The sequence below is a fragment of the Caenorhabditis briggsae genome (assembly GCF_000004555.2).
Source record: "Caenorhabditis briggsae complete genome, chrII, whole genome shotgun sequence".
In the NCBI taxonomy this organism is placed as follows: domain Eukaryota; kingdom Metazoa; phylum Nematoda; class Chromadorea; order Rhabditida; family Rhabditidae; genus Caenorhabditis; species Caenorhabditis briggsae.
The window spans coordinates 12,361,611-12,381,650 of record NC_013486.2 but is presented as its reverse complement, the minus strand read 5'-3'; the positions used below and the strand labels follow the sequence as shown (position 1 = coordinate 12,381,650).

The 20,040-nt window shown below is 34.3% G+C and overlaps 3 protein-coding genes across 3 annotated transcripts in view; all 3 read left to right on the top strand.

The window, feature by feature from the left end:
- Positions 1 to 895, top strand: part of Cbr-dhps-1 — a gene marked incomplete at both ends in the record, with an annotated part of 3,986 nt that extends 3,091 nt beyond the window's left edge. Inside the window, 2 exons of the mRNA XM_002631759.1 lie at positions 479 to 607; positions 654 to 895. Coding sequence (XP_002631805.1) covers positions 479 to 607; positions 654 to 895 — 371 coding nt within the window. The remainder of the gene's footprint in view (positions 1 to 478; positions 608 to 653) is intronic.
- Positions 896 to 1,341: 446 nt separating this feature from the next.
- Positions 1,342 to 3,341, top strand: CBG21023 (the record flags this gene model as incomplete). Its single annotated transcript, XM_045242788.1, has 5 exons — positions 1,342 to 1,499; positions 2,507 to 2,660; positions 2,769 to 2,988; positions 3,037 to 3,213; positions 3,262 to 3,341. 5 exons carry the CDS (start codon positions 1,342 to 1,344, stop codon positions 3,339 to 3,341), a joined length of 789 nt encoding a protein of 262 aa, XP_045097189.1.
- Positions 3,342 to 5,663: 2,322 nt separating this feature from the next.
- The window catches only part of Cbr-glb-29, a gene marked incomplete at both ends in the record, with an annotated part of 15,545 nt that continues 1,168 nt past the window's right edge, over positions 5,664 to 20,040 (top strand). Inside the window, 5 exons of the mRNA XM_045242786.1 lie at positions 5,664 to 5,722; positions 11,757 to 11,886; positions 12,423 to 12,494; positions 12,688 to 12,833; positions 15,126 to 15,227. Coding sequence (XP_045097188.1) covers positions 5,664 to 5,722; positions 11,757 to 11,886; positions 12,423 to 12,494; positions 12,688 to 12,833; positions 15,126 to 15,227 — 509 coding nt within the window. The remainder of the gene's footprint in view (positions 5,723 to 11,756; positions 11,887 to 12,422; positions 12,495 to 12,687; positions 12,834 to 15,125; positions 15,228 to 20,040) is intronic.

Sequence of the window (20,040 nt, the reverse complement as noted above, 5' to 3'; positions counted from 1 at the left end):
CGAGTTCTTATTTGTCTAGTTCTCATATGTAGCAGTTCTCATTTTCCGAGTTCTCATCCCTGGTACCACCGTTTTTTGCAAGGAAAATCATCTGCACTTTGACGTGATTATACTTGCAAAAACACACTACAGTAAATTTCTACAGTAATCAAAACACCGTGCCATCGAATTTCAGAAGAAAACAACCGGAAGAATCGAATAAGAATCTTCAGAAATAGCTCAAAAACCTACAAAGGCCTAAAGTTTTCGCGAAAAATCGAAGAAAAAATGAGTTTTTCTCATGAAAAAGCGCTAAATTATCAGGTTACCGTAGTTTTCGTTTGTTGAGACCTTTCACATATCCGATTTTTTACACCAGTAGATCTGAAAAACAAGCTTGAGACGCAGAGAAAAATTTTGAAAATCTGTCTGCGTCTCCACCTAATATGTACTATTTATGCTTTTCGCTTCGAGATATCCTCTTATACACTTTTTTCAGGAGATATGTTATATTTCCATTCTGTAAAAAGTGCACCAGGATTGCGAGTGGATATCGTTGAAGACGTACGACACATCAACACTATTGCCGTAAAAAGTCTCAAAACTGGCTCCATTATCCTGGGAGGAGGTTTGTGAATCCACGTGGTTGTTTAAATACATCTAAACCATTTCAGGTTTTGTCAAGCATCACATCAACAACGCGAATCTGATGAGAAACGGTTCCGACCACACTGTCTACATCAATACCGGTCAGGAATTCGATGGATCCGATTCTGGAGCTCAGCCCGATGAAGCTGTCAGCTGGGGAAAAGTGAAACCGTCGGCTGGCGCAGTGAAAGTACACGCAGAAGCCACGCTGGTCTTCCCACTGCTGGTCTCTGAAACATTCGCCAAACATGTGCATCGGAAGAATTAATCATTTTCTATGTTTCAATTGTTTTTTTTCTTGTTACTAGCTTGTTTTTGTTGACTTATGAAATATATAACTGTTTATGAAATTCTGAAAACTCATCTCTTGAAGAACTCTGAAAGTTGTTACAAAAGAATTGTGTTTGCCATGACAAATTCTGGAAAAAAACCGATTGAGTGGCGCGTCGAATGGGAATTGTTGACTGAAATCATAAATATTCCTTGTTTTTTTCCACGAACTTTGGAAATTTTCAGTAAATAAAACCCTAAAACCCCTCGTCTTCTATTTCTTCATAATTCTGAATCACTTAGCAAACTCCTAATAATGTGGTGGCCCCATATAAAGCTGCTCCCAGAGAGACAGAGAATGAATTGTTCGGATTCACTCGTCCGGAATTTCTTTTATTTTCTTTCTTCTCTGATATTTTCTATCGAAATTGACATTTTTAGATAATGACGTCTTTATGGATTCCGAATGCCATTTTTCTCATGATGAGTTCGGAAGTGTGGGCGGTAGGAAGTGTATGTTATCAGTGCGCGACGCCAAATCTTGAGAGCAATTGGGCAATTACTGGATTGCCATTGAAACCGAGTAATCTGGAGTTTGATCAGTGAGTGAGGAGGGACTAAGATTTGAGTTTTTGGTTTCTAGGTCACATAGGAAAGATCCTGAGAAATCAGTATTTATTTACAAAAAGACAGAGATAAATTCAACGTTAATATAACAGAAATTTAGGAAACAGATTCATTTCAGTAGCTGGTTACTGTAGGCGATTTCAATGAGATTCCCGAGAAGATGAAAACAGTATGATAAAATATCAGACTTTGTGGTAAATAGAATCAATAAATGCCCTTAATAATTTAATGTAACCGGAGATTTGACCTTCATGGGACAGCCCAAATTAGAATGTCTAAAGGGTTACTAAATACTGAAAAACATTCAAATCGTCATAACAAAGCATTGAAAAGTGTTGAAATTTCAACTTATGGAACCGATAGAGAAACAAAATTTGACTATAGATTTCAAATCTTCCACGATCGGCTCTGATGACAGTTCGATTCGTTCCGGAGATAAGTCGATCACGGCATGAAAGTATTTTTCGCTGAAGAACCTCCCGTACTTTTCCGACGGCAACACTCAAAGCTTTTAAAATTGAGTAGTTTTTTTCGTGGAAACCCTCTGGTCCACATATGGTAAAGTCAAATGGGTTCAAATCTGGCGACGAAGCCGGTTTTTCTTCAACCTAGATCAACCTTGGAAATTTGTCCATGAACCTGTCCTGAGTGCATGGGGCACAAACCTAAACGGTTTCGAAGTGCAATAATACGGCTGTATTTCCCGTAATTGTTAGCCTTAACCGAGAATATTTCGTCATCAAAAAGAGCGAAAAAAGGCTGGGCGTGCCGCGTTTGACATTATTTCGAAATGAATTCTGCTGTCATCAGAACCGATGGTGGAAGATTCGAGAACTTGTTTTGAATTTTATTTTTATATAAGGCCGATGAACTACAGTTAAAATTTCAACAGTTATCAATGTTTTTTGAACGAGTTATGACGATTTGAATGTGCGTTTAGTATTTACCTTGTAAAAAATATTTGGGAAACCATTATTTTTAGAACATGTGAGGCGGCCAACGACGCTGATACTAAGGACAGTAAATTTATGTCTACCATGTGCTCATCGTACTGTTTTGAACTTGCGATGCCAATCAACGAGGAATATGGATTCGTAAGAGGTTGTCATGGAGACTTTGTTTGGGAAGAATTTCGAGTTAGCAATGAATCATGTCAAAAAACTCCTGTCAAAAAAACGGCGGAAGACAAAAGCATTTATGTTGGTTCATTAAAAAAACTAAATATCTTTATTCTTTAATTACAGGCTGGATCACATTTCTGTCCACCATCTGGCGAAGATGAAACTAAATGTAACAAAAAACTCATAAAAGGCGACATTACCGCTACACTTGAAAAATGTGATCCTGTTGAATTACATACTTGCAAGTCATGCAGTTCGTATGATGGAGCTGGAAGTTGCTCAGCATCGACCACTGACACTTGCAAAGCGCCATACTGTACCAAAACTGTAGGAACATTGGATGGTAACTTGAGTATTTTTAAAAATTTCAATTTATTGATTCAACTTTCAGGTGGAAGTTATGAATCTCGTGGTTGTGCATTTTTCAATCCAATTGGGAGTAATGTGTGCTCATGGACCGATCAGACATACAATGTGTCAACTGGAGTGGATAGTGTAGTTCAAAGAACGAAAAGAACGAAAAGATCGATTTCGATGGCTTTTCGAGCCAATCAATGTTATTGTCAAGGTAGGGGAACTATTCAAAAAAAAAATCATCGAAATCTTTTATTTCCAGGCGAACTGTGCAACCCATCTCCTCGATTCTCTACTATCCTTCTCTCATTTTTGTCTGCTTCTTTTCTTGCTTTTCTGTAAAATTCTGGCATTCTATGCAATTTTCATACAGCTTGTTCTAATTTTTCACATGGCTTTAAGCCGACGTATTCGACGAGAATAAAAAAGGGATTTTGTTTCCGTTGAATTTCGGAAAATTGAGACAGAGAATGTCAGGGGAAAATTGATGTGAAGACGTTGTATCGGGATGACGTTAAGATGAAAAGAGCATGAGAATTTGAATAGCTCTTTCTTGATTCAAAAAAAGGGGATTACTGTGGTTGAATGGTCTTTCAAATCAGTTTAAAAGTGAAAGCAGCTCGAGTTCATTTTTAATCCCTTGTAGGAGTAGATCCATTATTTCAATGAAATCAAGAGTTCAAAGGTGAAGGTATCAAATCATCTAAAAATATTAATTTTCAAGTTTAACATTTTCTAGATGTTCAAACTCAGTTTGTCCCATAAAGATCAAATCTGTAATTGTCTACAGTAACCAGCTACCGTAATGAATCTATTTCCTACATTTCTGATATACAGTGCTCCACAAAATGACGCTTCCATCCTTCTTTTGTACTGAAACACCTATTTAGGTCAATATTCGTAAAAAGGTGTCGACATGACAAATAAAGGTCTCCCTTCAAAATCTACGTACAAAAAGTTTGGAGCCATCAACGTGACCCGGAAACGAGAAACCGGAAAATTCGAATTCCCTCCCCCCTTTTTGGCCGTTCCGGAAAATGAAACTTCCCCTCTGAACAAGTGACATTTTGGTGGTTTTGAAGCTTTGAGGAATTATTTTTAAATTCTGAATTCGTAGAATTTCAAGATTCTGACCCCTATACACAGAGACCCTCACGGAGTCTAAAGTCGGGATTTCCGGATTTTCGAATTTTTGAGTTTTCGAATTCCCGAATTCCAGGATTCTGAATTCCCGAAGTTCTCTCATAGGAGCCGAGATAATCAAGCTCAAACTTAACATTGTGGAGGGCTCTTCTATTACAGGCGTTACGGTAGGTTTGCCCGACGCTTTGAAAATTACCGTAAAACCTTTATTAGAAGGGTCCCTTTAATATATATATATTAATAATATATATATATATATATATATATTAATATAAGGGCCATCTGATAGAAGGGCCCACGCAGAGGTGCTTGGAAAATTAGAAGGCCCCCTGTAATAGAAGGGCACCCTTCGAAAAGTTTTGTTTGGAATTAAAAACTTCCGCACGTTTCCAGTGAAAAATATTCCGGAAATATCAAAATTTTACACAACAAGGATTTCCCGAATTTTTCGATTAAAAAATTCTGAAAAAAATAGCTGGAAAAATAGAAGGGCACCTGTAATAGAAGGGCTCTCCGGAGGTACATTGGAACAATAGAAGAACCGGTCCTTCTAATACAAGTTTTACGAAAATTAAAAACTGCTATTTAGGACAAATTTTTCAGAATGGTCTAGAATTTTAAAATTTTATTAAAAGATTTATTCTTCTTCACTATTTTTTCAACGTTGACCAACAAAATCCTTCTCAACCAATTCAGACGCCAAAATCTCAGCGATCACAGCATCCCCATAATTAGTTGACGTCACGACAAATCTCTGAATAAATCTCTGAACCAAGCGCAATTTTAAAACCTTATCCTCGAACTGCTAATAGTAGTTCACCATTGAAGTTTATAAATTGCCTATTGATTGAAATTCGGAAATTCTGAAATGCTCAAATTTCGATCAAGTAGCAATATGTCTTCAAGGAAATAAAATAAAAAAGTTCTGAACTAAAAAAACACAATTCCTCTTTTTTCATTCGTATTTTCTCATCTATCCATCCCGCTTCCTTTCCCTTCCACATCCCACATTTTCCAGCCCAGTCACCTCCATAATTTCTTCATTGTTCCCATCCATCCGTCCTTAAAAAACAACGTCAAACTCGTCGTGTTTTCTCTGCTCAACTCCTATACTCTCTCGTATTCTTCGGGAAACCGAAGCTCCGCCCACTTTTAGTTAGCTCTCTCACTCCCGATTAAAGGAATTGGGAGAAAAAGCAGCTGATATTTTTTTTAGTGGTTTAATCCAAAAAATTCCAATTACTTTTTTATGTTCCTGTCTCCCCCCGGTAGATTACCTTTTTTTCAATTTCCGGAATTCAATTTTCTAGGGGTAAAAGGAAAAAAAAGATAATAAATTTCTTTCTGTTCTTGTTTGCATAGTTCTTCAATTCTTTCCTTGAATTCAAAATTCTACCTTGAATTTGAAAATGTATTTCGAACTACACTTTTTGCATTTCAAACAGATTTCGAACTACGAAATTGTTTAGTTCATTTTTTTGCAGTATTTTTTCAGCTCCAAAACTTCTGAATTTCAGCAAAATGAATACAATGATGACTGCACAACAGAAAAAGCACGGAGCATTTCGACGATCACAGAGGTTAGTTTGGGAAGTTTAGTTACTGTAAAATCTGTATTAAAAGAGCCCCTATAATAGAAGGGCCCCTGTAAAAGATTGATCAAAATTTGATGAATTTTGAAAGAGAATTCACCGATTTTTTAAATGAAAATTATTAGAAAAAACCCCAGAAAGTTCAAAATTGTGACCATTTCCGGAAACAATTTTTTTTCGGGAATTGAGCTTTTCGAACTTCGGTATGTGAAAGGTGCACGGAAATTTCAGAAATTCAGAAGTTCAAGAATTTCGAAATTTTAAAATTCAGGAATTCATAAATTCTGAAGTTTCAAAATAGAAACTTGAAACTTTAAATTTGAAACTTTAAAATTTCAAAATTTCGAATTCCAACTTCATTTTCAATTCAGAAATTCAGAACTTCAAAAATTCGGAATTCAGAAACTTAGAAAATCTGAAATTTTGTAATTCTGTAATTCTGGAAATCGGAAAATTCCCAAATTCAGAAATTCTCAGAATCGTAAATATCTGAAATTCAGGAAATCTCAAAACCTGGAAATTCCGAAATTCTGAAATTCTCAAAATAGCAAAATTCCGAAATTTAGGACCTCTGAAATCGAAAATTACGGAATTCCTGAATTCTCAATATCGGAAAAGTCCGGAAATCGGGAATTCGGGAATTCCCAAAATATGGAAACATGGAATTTTGAGAATCGAAAAATTACGGAATTCAGGAGTTCTCAAAATCAGGAAATTTCAAAATTCGGGAAATCTGAACATCTGAAAATTCAAGAAATCAAGTATTCTCAAAATGGGAAAATTCCAAATTCCAGAAATCCGAAATTTTTAAACTCGGAAATTTCGACATTTTGAAACTCAAACTTTTCGGCATTCCGAAAATTTCTAGGCGCTCCCCTCGAACTTCCAAAATAAGTTCCAGAAAAATATTCAATTTTGCTGGCCCATTTTCCTGGTACCTGTTCTAAATATATCTAATTTCATACCCGACTGGGTTTAGGTTTCAACAGGAAACTGGAAAACATTGCAATTTGTTTTTTGGATCTTTTGAGTTCAAAATAATTCAAAAAACCAAATTATCTAGATCCAAAGATCTAAAAAAGTTCGTAAATTATTTTATTATACATCATCATGAGCATCACATTGCTCATCATTCCAAAAACTTGTTTTCCATTGTTCTCTTCCTTTTTTACATCATCAGAATTTCTGAATACCAAATTTCAGATTCGTCTGTCATATATGGAAAACTTCTCTTTTAAAATTGTTTCTTTTGAATTTTTAAAAATTCGAATTCCGTTCTAAAATTCAGGGATTCTTTGACCTATAATCCATAGCAAAACTTGCTGAAGAAGATGGAACGTTATTTCCACTATTTCCTTTTTTTCGATTTGAAAAATGTGCAAAACTTTGTTGTTTATGCTCCCATTGTTCTTATTTGAAATGCATTGATGATCCATTTCCTCCACTATATTTTTTTTCGAAATACAAAAAAAGTGGACGTCATCTAGGTGGCCTAACATTTCCCTCTAGTCCATGAATTGTATAAAAAAAGAATCAAATTTCGATGATTCGCATGACACTACTCAATTTGTCTCTTCTTTTTTTTTGACTCTTTTTCGAAAAAACTTGGAAAATTGGTTTTCAACACAGAGAACAAGAAAAGAGAGCACTAATTGCACTTTTGACAAGAAAAAGAAGATGAACAAGAAAATTGGAAAAAAAGAGACACTGGGGTTAGAAAATAATCTATATTTGGAGTCAGAAGTGAAAAAGAGCAACTTGAAATATAAGTGATAAAATATTGCTACAAATGTCAGAAGAAGAAGATATTCAATTTCCGAAAGTCAATTCGACTAGGTTGGTTATTCGTTTTTATTAATTTCCTGTTTTGTCTGGTCATTCAAGAAAAAATACAAAAAAGGTATTTAAAAAAGTATAAAAACCCACCCAAATTATCAGCTGCAAGTCCATATAGCTAATTTCTTGTAAAATATATATAAAAATAGTCAACTGATAAAATATCTTTCATGATATCACCAATATTTTGTCATTTGACTACTTTTTAATATCTTTCGAATGAACCGAGTTTAATTGCTTCAAAGCTCAAAGTTAGAGGTTTCATTCTATTAGTTCATTCTGGGAATACTGTAGAACGGAATAGTGGAATGAAATCAAAGTCAATTTTTTTGCAATAAAGATTACTGTAGCTCGGAAATCAAACCATGAAAGTTAGAATCCAGTACACTAATTCAAATTTGAAAAAAGTTTTAGAATGTGAACCCAATTACGTATGACTTTACCCTTTTATGGTATAACTACCCTGGCTGGCGCGTCTTCGACACGCTTTCGTCGCTCCGCTCCTCACCTTTTGATTTCTCTTTTTCAAAGTGTCTACAGTACCGGTCTACAAATAATGCATTTTTCTGTGCATTTTGAGTTATTTGAATCATTTTGAAGAGTCTGGAGTTCGGCTGTCAAGTTTCCAATCACTCTGAAAGTTTTAGAGGATGTTAAACAGACTTAAATTAAAAACTTTGCACTCACAAAATTTCATGAAAGTTCCCAGTTTTTCAGCAATTCACCGATTTATGAAGGGCATCTATTTTTCCACATTTTCAGAACAATAACGGACCGAAAATGAGTTTTTCAGAAAGTGGCAATTATCGGAAAACTAGGAATTTTCAAAAGTTCGGCGAATGCAAAGTTTTCAATCTAGGCCTGTTTTGTAATCTTCAAAATTTTTAAACTGATCGGAAAATTGACAGCCGAGCTCCAGACTCCTGAAATTGGTTATGATATTGTAATTGGGACAACAATTTTTTTTTAGTTTAAAAACTTTCCGTTGTATCTGGCTTCACTTTTATAGTTGAAAGCCTTTTTGTCCATATTCGTTCAAAAGAGGTGTGGAAGTTCTAACAAACTTCCACCCTACCCTAATTTTCAGAATAACTTCCTCATATTTTCCTATTAATTTTTGCAATCCTCAAAAAAAAACGTTGCTTCCTCACTTTCTTCCTTTTTCTATGCTTCAAAATCTGCGAATCTGCACAATTTTTGATTATCCTGCTCTCTTTCCTTCTCAAAAAAAACCGCACGGCTCAAATTAGTCTCATTTCGATAGTGTGAAAATGAGATGGGCAGATGAAAGGAGAAGCGAAAAACGTTTTCGGATCATTTTTCATTTTCATGCACACTTGTTTCTTTCTTTGGATACTCGGAACTTTTTTTACTTTACTGTTTCCAGTTTATCGTACGAATTGTTTCTTGCCGTGCACTTTGAGCTCAATTATCTCGCTTGCTAAAAGCGATAATAAAAATCGGTCAACTGATGAAATATTGGTGATAAATTGATAAACAATTTATCAGTTGACAATTTTTTTTGTTATCTTTCGAAGGAACCGAGATAATTGAGCTCAAAATGCATGGTCTTCTTTAGAGCAAATATTTTCTGCTTTTTTTGTGCATGAAAAAAAGTTCAAAAAGTCTTCTTCGTGGGTGGTAAAAACTCATTTAGGAAACTCATTTAGGATAAAACGAGTGACTCATAAAGTGCCCTTCACAAAAGTAGACTTGTGTCAGAAACAGATAATGTCAATGACAGAGAGAAAGTATGTCCGAAAATGGGTTCATCGATTTAAATAAAGATTTTGAGGGCATAAAATTTGCAAACTTTGACTTATAGAAAAAAACTGAGATCTTTGTTTTTTTTTAATTTTTTGAGATTTTCAGTTCTTTAAAATAACTAATCTGAGACATGATTTGTAGCAGGAAAAAAAGCAGGAACTAGAGAAAACGAATAATTGGGTATTTTAATTTTAGGAAGTAATTTTTTCGGTGTTTTGTACCCCCAATTCCAGGTTATATTAGAAATTGATTTCTCGTTTCTAGGAGACCAATTGGCAATTGAATCTTATTTTTCACTTTGCAAAGTTTCATATGACAATTTTTCTGAAATATCAAAAAGCTTGAGTTTTCATGATATCCAGGAAAAATAATTAATATTCAAGCTAATAATTTAGGGATTCTCAATTTCTTAGCAAGGAAAATCATTTTGCACAGTTGACAACTTTTCTTTGTACCTTTATACCGTTCTTCCTCTAAAAGAGCCCAATTTGAAACTAGTCAACTTTTAGCTCAATTATCTCGAGTCCTGTAAAAGATGTCAAAATTTTGTCAACTGATAAATTATTTATCTTAATATCACAACTATTTTATCAGTGGACAAGTTTTTGATATCTTTCACAGGAATCGAAATAATTGAGCTCAAAGTTTCTGGAGGGAATATGGTAGTTCATCTTGTAGTTTTTCTTTTTTTTTCTGGATTCGTATTTTAAATTTTTTGGGAAGACTCGAATATGAAACTTTTGAATGACACACCTATAATTCTACGACAATCCAATTCTTTTTGAAATTTTCACAACAATTGAAGAACTCTAACATCTTTACTGTCACTCGAAAAAGCCTTATTTTCCATTTAAAAACCAAAATACCCATTTTTTTTCTGGAAACTGTATATCCTTTTCCTTGTGTTGACCCTTTTTTTTGTCCTTCTCATATGATGCTCACTTGCTGTGCACAAAAAACTCCAGAAGGCGGGAAAACACATAGTTAGGCGTCACTTCTTCTCTTGTCCCAAATTTTTTTTGAGGGAGGAGGAGGGAAGGGGGAGGACTCCCACAAGTTCTCATCTTTCAGACAATTTGAGTGAGACATCAAAGATGTCCATCTTCTCACATTTTATACACTTTGGAACCATTCTCTCCAATAGAAGAAAAAAAGAGAAAAAGGTTCAATTTTTGGAGTGTGTCGAGGGGTTCAACAGAACAATCAGTCACAAAAGTGTAGGTGGAAGGGTTGGAAAATGAAGGGATCAGTTGAAAAATTTTGAAAAACAAATGTCAATTTTCGGATTCTTAGAATCTCATTTAAACATCTACAGTACCGGTCCAAAAGATATACAAAAACACATTTTTCAGTGTCAAGTTTCCGATCACTTTGAAAACCTTGAAAGGCGTAAATTAGACCTAGATTAAAAACTTTGCATTCTCAGAATTTTTCTGTGTCTTTCAGAAATCGTCGAATATCCGAAAAAAATTAGGAATTTTCAAAAGTTCTGTGAATGCAAAGTTTTCAATCTAGGTTTGTTTTACAAACTCTTAAAATTTCCAAAGTGATTGGACACTTGACAGTCGAGCTCCAGACTCTTCAAAATTGTCAAAATGAGCAAAAACTAACTGAAAGATACGTCCAACAAATAAATTCTCACAAAATGGTTGATTTTTGAGATAATCTAAAAATTTTAAAATATCAGAAGTTCCTCATGGAGCGTCCAAAATTTCAGAATCTGGGATTTCTGGGCCCAGAAAGCAGTCCAAAATCACCACCAGATTCCCAAGGTTACCAAATTTTAAACAAGTGCAACCAGATTCAATTATCTCGATTTCCGTAAAAGATATCAAAGATGTGTCAACTAACAAAATGTTTGTGATATCAAGATAAAAAATTCATGAGTTGGCAGCTTTTTTATACCTTGCATAGAATTTGAGATAATTGTCATCAATCTTGTCAATGTCTGAATTAGAGGGTCCTCCACATTCTTAAGATTGAGCTCAATTATCTCGATCCCTATGCAAGACACCAAAAATGTGTTAACTGATAAAATGCTTGTAACATTATTGTAAACAATTTATCAGTTGATAACTTCTTCAGATATTTGACAGGAACCGAGAAAAACTGGCTCAAAGTTTGATGGCCTTTTATAACAGGCTTTACGGCAATTTGACAGTTCCCCCAAATGCGTTTCCCAAAAACTAAAAAATTTGGATCTTAAGTTTTATCTTCTGTTTTGATGACTGTGGATCATTATATTTTCAGAGGAAATCCAATTAGTTTCATGTTTTTGCATTCGTTTCCTTCTCAAAAAATGTTTTTGCTCACATATTTTTTTTTCACTAGACCGGAAAATAACATGTTCAAAAATAGATATGAGTCAGTATCTTCTTATCATTAACATCACTAATTTCTAAAGTTGCTAAATTTCCAGCACACGAAGTCCAGAACATTCTCCACCGTGTTCTCCACTGATCCGTCGCCAGAGACCAGCCACTTTGTACGTTAAGCATTCGCCAAGGAGCAATCACGTGGCACCAATCAAGAAAATCTCAATTCCCACGGTAGGATTCAGACGGCTTTTTCAGAAGACGTGGGCTCTTCTTAGTTCCAGAGACCTCTGTTGAAGGAATTTTATGTTGAGACTGCAAACCAATATGTCTAAAAATTGTTCGAAATTCTCACAATAGAATTCTGAGAAATTTGAAATTCTAGAGAAAAATTCTCGATTTTTTGAGGAACTCATAAATGGCTGAACTTCCAGATTACTTTTTTCAGTTTTCTGATCAAACGATTCTGAATTTCAGAAATTTTGAATTTCTGAATTTCCGAATTTCTGAATTGCTGAATTTCTGATAAAAATTAAAAATCAAACGATTGATTCAAAGTGTTTCTGAAAATTTTTCATTTTTTCCCGTTCTCTTTAATGTAGGTGTACATAAATTATAATGCCAATTTTGAATATCAAAAAAAAATTATACAAATCGTCATCACTTTTTTCCTTCATCTCGTCATTCGGAAGATTGACTGACGTTTCGGGAAAAATGAACAGGCAGTTTTAGTTTGCTTCTAGAAATCTAGAATTAAAAAAAAATTTCAGGTCAGCGTTCACGAAATGGCAACAAATGCAGAATGTTTGATGGTCCGTCCGCAGATTCCTCCACAGCAACAGGTATGGCCTAGGAAATTTCTAGGCCACATTACTAGAAAGAATTGTTCTTAATTTCCTGCTTCCCAGCTCACTCCCTCTCCCACAAAACAAAACTTTGAGTTTTCCACGAACTGAACCGAAAAGAGAAAAAATTGTCTCCCTCTCTTGACACAAAATAAATTGAATTGTGTCTCAATTTCCTGTCTTTCTGCAGTTGTGCCCAAATTCAATGGTTCCTCCTTCGTCTTATGCCGAACGCTTCTCCAGAAGTGCATCCTCATCGCCAAGAAGGGGCGGAGCTTCCGGTGGGCCTGATGGAGCAACGGCAGCAGTTGTTATTGGACCGGATGGGCAGTTAAGGTGAGAAGAAATGCTCATTAGTTTATATTTTGAAGCTCTTCCCATATTTTGAAAAAAAGGACACTTTTTACAAAAATCCCGGTTTCATGTGAGGAAAAATGTGGCCTAACTTTCACAACATGATTTTTCTAGGCCACCGTAGTTGATGGACCAGAAATGACATGCACATTGTCTGTTTTCTAGGTCATTTATCATGGTGGCCTAAGTTTTTCAAGTTGAGTTTTCTAGGTCGCCAACTTTTATGGCCCAGAAATGACAAGATAATCCTGGTGGGTGTTTTAGATCACTTTGACATTGTGGCCTAATTTTTCAAGTTCAGTTTTGTAGGCCATTATGGTAAATGGTCAGGAAACACATCAGGTCATCACTAGGCCAAAAAGTGCGGTATCCTAGGACAACTTGCCAACGTTAGGATAAAATGACCTAGAACGCACTGAGTCCAGTTCAGTGGTTCGAAATTTGCTCGAACGAGTTTTCGAAACAATTTCGAACTTTCGAAAGAATTCTCGAAAAATGTTTGAACGAATTTTCATTTTTTTTTTTTCAAAATTTCGATCGAAAACTTTTTGAATTTTCAAAAAATATCTTTCGAAAAACGCGCATTGTTTGTGACCAATCTACATTTATAAAATTTCAAATGAAGAATATTCGAACTAGACATTTTTTCAAAATTGAATATTCCTTAGCAAATGGAGAAAAATTGGTTATCCATATCTTATTCTTCTTCTTCTACACTTTCCAACAAACTTCTTTTTTCCATTTCTCTTCCTCATTTTTCATAACTTCCTCGCTCATAAAAAAGCGCCCGACTTCCTTTTCAATGACATCATTTTCATTATTCTTTTGCTAAAACATTCATGTATATATCCGAGTCAAGAGTTAAAAACAAAACTTTAAAAAACCGGAAACTTTCTTTAATGGTTTTTATAGCTTGTGACGTTTTTTGAAGTTAGATCTTGTAAAAATCGCTCGTGAGAGAGATAAGGGATAATCAGAAAATCAGCTTTTCTTCAGATGATCCGCCCACTTTTTGAACTCCTGGAACTCCTTAAATCTTAAATGTTTTCATCACATTCTTGTTTTTAGTTCACCAGTCCAAAACACAAATATTATTTGAATTCGGTGAATTTTTGAGTTTTTGAGTTTTCAGAATTTTTTGAGTTTTTAAATTTTCGGATTTCTGAACTTATGAATTTCCTAACTTCTGGATTCCCGAATTGTTCCATTTCCATTGTTTTGGAATCTCAGAATCTTAGAATCTCAGAATCTTAGAATCTCAGAATCCAAGGATTTCAGAATCTCAGAATCTCAGAATCTTAGAATCTCAGAATCTTTGCAAACTGGAAAATTCGTGACTTTTAAAAATTGTGTCAAAGAATTGTCTCAGAATCTCAGAATCCCACAATCTCAGAATCTCATAATCTCAGGATCTCGGAATTCAAGGATTTCAAAATCTCAGAATCTCAGAATCTTAGAATCTCAGAATCTTAGAATCTCAGAATCTCAGAATCTCAGAATCTCAGAATCTCAGAATCACAAATCTCAGAATCTCAGAATCTCAGAATCTCAGGATCTCAGAATCCAAGGATTTCAAAATCTCAGAATCTCAGAATCTTAGAATCTCAGAATCTCAGAATCTCAGAATCTCAGAATCTCAGAATCTCAGAATCCAAGGATTTCAGAATCTCAGAATCTCAGAATCTTAGAATCTCAGAATCTTTTCAAACTGGAAAATTCGTGACTTTTAAAAATTGTGTCAAAGAATTGTGTCAGAATTTTTAACACCTTGGACCCAGACACGTGGGATGAGCTAGCTGATCACCAAGGCAAAATTTTCGAAGAAAAAAAAGTTTTAAAAAATCACGAGATTTTGCTTTTTTTACATTCTTTTTGTTTTCCTAAATAATTCAGGGAAGAGCTCAAAGTCTTCATGACCTGGTGTAATCCATTTCGACTGCTCATTTGAAATCTTTTCAATTGAGTTCGAGGCTTATTCTATAGATCAAAGTAGTGTATTCGTAGAATTATAATCCATAATGGGTCGTAGTATTATCTTTTATTCTCCTCTTCTTATTACTTTTAAAGTTTTCCAAGAAATTCTGATCAAATCGCATGGGAAATATTCTCTAACAGTTCCCAAAACTTTCAGTCTAGACCGTAAAACATAAAAACTTCCTCCCCGTTCTTCTTCCTCTTTGAAATGCATATATGTCGTGATAGAAGAACATTTTCCAAGTTTTGGAATTCGTTGAATTTCCAATCATTGTATTTTTCGATTCTCTATTTTTCCAGACGTCGTGAATCAGTTCTCCAAATGTTGAATCGCATCTGGAAGAGTGACGAATGCACTCGACGGCCGTCTGTTCAGAAATCCAATGCATTGGATGTTCCGACGTGAGTTTCGAAAAACATTCTTTCATGGTTACTGTAGAAGATTTGGGGTTAGGAAATCAAAATATTGGAGTGGAAATTACAGTAGTTGGAATATATTTGTATTATTTAGACTTTATTGTGGAAAACTAGTTAACTTTGAGTTAGAAGTGCTCAAAAATGATTTGCTCTAATAGAAGCTCACACAAAGGTCAACGTTGAGCTTTTGTTATCTCGATTTCTGTAAAAGATATCAAAAAGAGATGAACTGACAAAATTTTATAAATATTATGATAAACATTTTATCAGTTGATCACTTTTTGATATCTTTCACAGGAATCGAGAAAACTGAGCTTAATTTTGATAGTCTCACAGGTGATTCGCGAACAATCCGTTACGGACGCTAGGCGTTCGCGCGCGGTTGAATCAATCCGAATAATGTAATGCTTTTTACTGAAAACGGTTCCGTATGCGGTTCCTATTTCAACAGAGCGCGAAACGTCCGTAACTGACCCGTTCGCATTTTACCTGTTCTGAAAAGATGTTCTATAAATGGGAGTACGGTAGATGTACCGAAAAAAAGTCAATGAATGTATACTCGAAATGATAAAAATTGGAATCTATGTCACGACCTAATTTTTTTCTGGGTCACAACCTAATTTTTTTCTAGGTCACGACCTTAATTTTTCTAGGTCACGACCTAATTTTTCTAATTTCCTAGGTCACGACCTAATTCATTTTTCTAGGTCACGACCTAATTTTTTTCTAGGTCACGACCTAATTTTTTTCTAGGTGACGACCTAATTTTTTCTAGGTCACGACCTAATTTTTTCTAGGTCACGACCTAATTTTTTCTAGGTCACGACCTAATTTTTTTCTAGGTCACGACCTAATTTTTTTCTAGGTGACGACCTAATTTTTTTTCTAGGTCATGACCTTAAATTTTCTAGGTCACGACCTAATTTTTTTCTAGGTCACAATCTATTTTTTCTAGGTCATGACCTAATTTTTTCTATATCATGACCTTAATTTTTTCTAGGTCACGAACTAAAAATTAGGTCGCGACCAATTTTTTTGAGTTTTCAGGGTTTTGGTAGCTGTATGATTTCTAGAAACTATAACATAATATAACGTAGATCAATCGATTCTCAAATGGCGTTTTTAATCTCTCTTTTTTGGTAAAATTAAGTTTCATTGAACTCAACTTTTTTTTTTGATTTTCTGGACCTGAAACAATGAGTTTTGAACCAAAAAAAAAGCTAATCTGATTTCGAACCAGAACAGTCTGCAGAAGCATAGTTCAAAGTTACACTTTGAATGACAAAGTTTTGACTCGAAACGTCTGTTGTCCGGAAGTGCGTGTTTAGATTTCCGGATTAGTGAGTGCACGGAGTCGAAATTTTCCAGACCTCAAGGCTACAATTAAATCCTCCCTCTAGGTCATACGAACTCCTTCATTTTTGAATTTCTGGTTCAAAAATTAATTTTCGTTTTAGAGGGCTTCTAATTCCAGAAAATTTCTAGACTTTGTTTCAAATTCCACTCTTTTGGATTTTCCAAAAACTTCTCCTCACATCTGTTTTTTATAGTTTTCAGGTACAATTTCCTCTAATCTCTTTATGAGTCAACCATAAAAAAGTGATGATCATCTGAAGTTTTTTTTTGTCTGAAAATAATACATCTGGATGTTTTATGATCATCTGGAGTTCTGATATCGCATAAAAATGAGTGTTCTTCTTTTTGAATTCTTGAATTCTTTCTCGAAAGATTCGACGATGAGATTTCGATTTTTTTTCGTCATTCTCATTCTCAGTGAAGCAGAAAAATCTCTATTGGCTATTGAGTTTCCTTCTTTGAAGTTTTTTGTTTATAGACGTTATCTGAAATTCGAAGATTCTGATGAAGTGGATTCTCTTGAGTTTCACACATATCTATTCGTTTTTTATGAGCATTAGAACACCAATTAACATGAAAATATTTTCCGTTTCGCATGATTAAATTGAGTTGAGTTGATATGTTCTTCCAAAAAATTTTCTTCCGAATTACCCGAAAAACACTTCCGAGTTTTCGATGATAGCTATTAGTCGTATAGAATCTGAAAAATCTTCAGAAGACGTGACATGTAGACGTCACGAAGATGAAATTTCCGAATAAAAAGAGACATGAGTTTAGAGACAAAAAAACATACCCAAGTATTTCTTTTTCCTTGTATGTGACGTCTTTTTGCCTTTTGTTCTTTTCCAGTTTTAATCTAAATCTCTATTATAAATATTCCCTTTTTTGTCATTTTATTAAAATGTGATTTCTCTGAATCATTCTGGATATTTTAATTCTTTTTTTGAGTTTTTCAGTTCATGAGAATGTTAATATTTTCATTTTTCTGGAGTTTCAAAAGTAAAATCTTCAAAATATGACACAAAAAATTATTCGGAAATTTTTAAGTGTCGATTTAAAAAAAATATTATTTTGGTATAAAAAGAACGGAAGAGAAACACCGTCGACCGTGGCCGAAGGTACCACAACGAAAACTACAGTAACCTAAAAATTTAACGATTTTTTTCTTCAAATGTTTGCAAAATTTTTGGACCTTTTCAAGTATTTCAGCTATTTTCAAGATTCCTTTTCGTTTTTTCCGGTTTTTTTTTCTTTCATGTGATGGCACGGTGATTTTACTACTGTAGATTACTGCAGATTACTGTAGAAACCAAATTTCCTTTTGTATTTTTTTTGCAAACACAATCACGTCAAAACGCAGATAAATTTTGTTTGCAAAAAAAAATACAAAATACTAGATTTTCTACTGTAATCTACAGTAATCTTCCGTCAAGAACGTCATCCCGTCAAGTTTCAAACAAGAAAAATTCTTAAAAATCGAAAAAGAATCTTCAAAAATAGCTGAAAAACCTAAAAAGGTCTAAAAATTTTGCAACAAAATCGAAGAGAAAATCAATTTTTTCTTTCACTTTTAACACTATCAACAACTTCAATTTTCCGACATTTTCGGGTGCAAAAAACTGAAATCAGTATACAACGAGAAAACCCCGGAAAAACTAATACTTTTTCAGGTTATTGTAGTAGTCGTTGTGGGACCTTCGGCCACGGCCACCGCCTTTTCTCTTCCATAGCTCCGATTTTTGGTACCAGAATTTCAAACTATAAAAATATGAGACAAACACTGGTTCTAGCAAGTTGAATTTTTGAACTTTTTTCTTTAAAATTTGGGCTTTGATTCTTGAAAATCCTCTGTATTTCAAATCTACCAAAATATTTGACAAATCGTTTCTCTCAAATTTAAGACATCAGGATTTCCGACTCCGTGGGAAAGAAGTCCAGAAACAAATGAGAATCTCGTTTTTCAAAAACCCACCATTTTAGATTTTAGAGGAGCATCTCTCCACGTCATCAAGCAAAATGGGCGGAGCTTGTTCTCAATTAGAGGATTTTTAAGCCCAGAGATTTTTGAATTCTTCTCAAAAATTCATCACAAAAAAGGAAAAAAGTTCGAGAAGCCGGTGAAAAAATTGGTTTTTGAACCGCCCGTATTTGAGATTTATACATAATACACACTCTAATCGGATCACTTTCATCTCTAAAATCTCTAAATTTCAACTATAGCCATATATTTTCAGCTAAATATCAAAAATATTATTTTCTTCTTATCCCACTTTTACTTCTTCCCCTATCTATTAGAGTAATTAGAAAAGAAAATGAATGAATGAGAGTACGTAGGAGGGAACAAGAATATTTCTTTTTTTTTTCTTGCAGAGCAGAAGAATGAGATCATTCTTCACTTCTGACTGAATTCCGTACTTGTAATCCAAATTAAATTATGCTCCGATGAGCATTTACTCTTTCATCGTCTTCTTCAACTTTTTTTTCTTCAAATGTTTCTAACTCTTCTTCTTCCTTTTCAGCTTCATAACTCATTTCTTTCCCATTTTTCAGGAATATAAAATATGTTGACCCTTCTGGGAAAAATCACTCATTTTCGGTAAGAGAAACTGATAAAACTGTCGTAAAACCTGTAATAGAAGAGCCTCTAACTTCGAGCCAAATTATTTCGGCTCCAATAAAAGCCGAAAGTTTATTAAATAATTAGAAACTTAGTCAGTTTACTGATGAATTATTTGAATTTTCACACTCTGAAGTCCAGTACGAAGTTTTGCTCAAATCTTATGCTTGTTCAAACTTGAGTCCAACTACCATCCACACTCCTATAGAAGGCCACCCTATACTTGGCCTTTGAGCTCAATTATCTCAATTCCTGTAAAAGGTACTAGAAACATGTCAACTAATAAAATGTTTACGATATTATGCCAAACATTTTATCAGTGAACACATATTTGATATCTTTTACAGAAACTGAGATAAATCAGAGTATTTACATGTAGAAGAGGAAACTCAAAATCCTAGAACTTTCTTTTCTAGGTAACCTCCTAATAAACATTTAAAAAACAAATAAACCAGAAAACGGGACAAAAAACAATTTTTTCTCGTGTTTTGAGATGATCAGTGTCAAGTACCTCTTCTCAGACACACACAACGATTTTTCAATTTTCTCTCTCCCGACCTCGTCATTTTTTTCTGGCACAAATTGAGCTTCCTAGTAGACTACTAAATGTTCAATAATATGAGATTCAGACCGTTGTAAGTTAGAAATTTTCATTCGGGTACGAAAGGTGCCATAACGATAACTATCGTAACCTGAAAATTTGGGTATTTTTCGAGAGAAAAACTCATTTTTTCTTGGATTTTTTGCAAACTTTTGAGACCTTTTTAGGTTTTTCATCTATTTCAAGATTCTTTTTCGATTTTTCCGGTTTCTTCGCCTAGAATT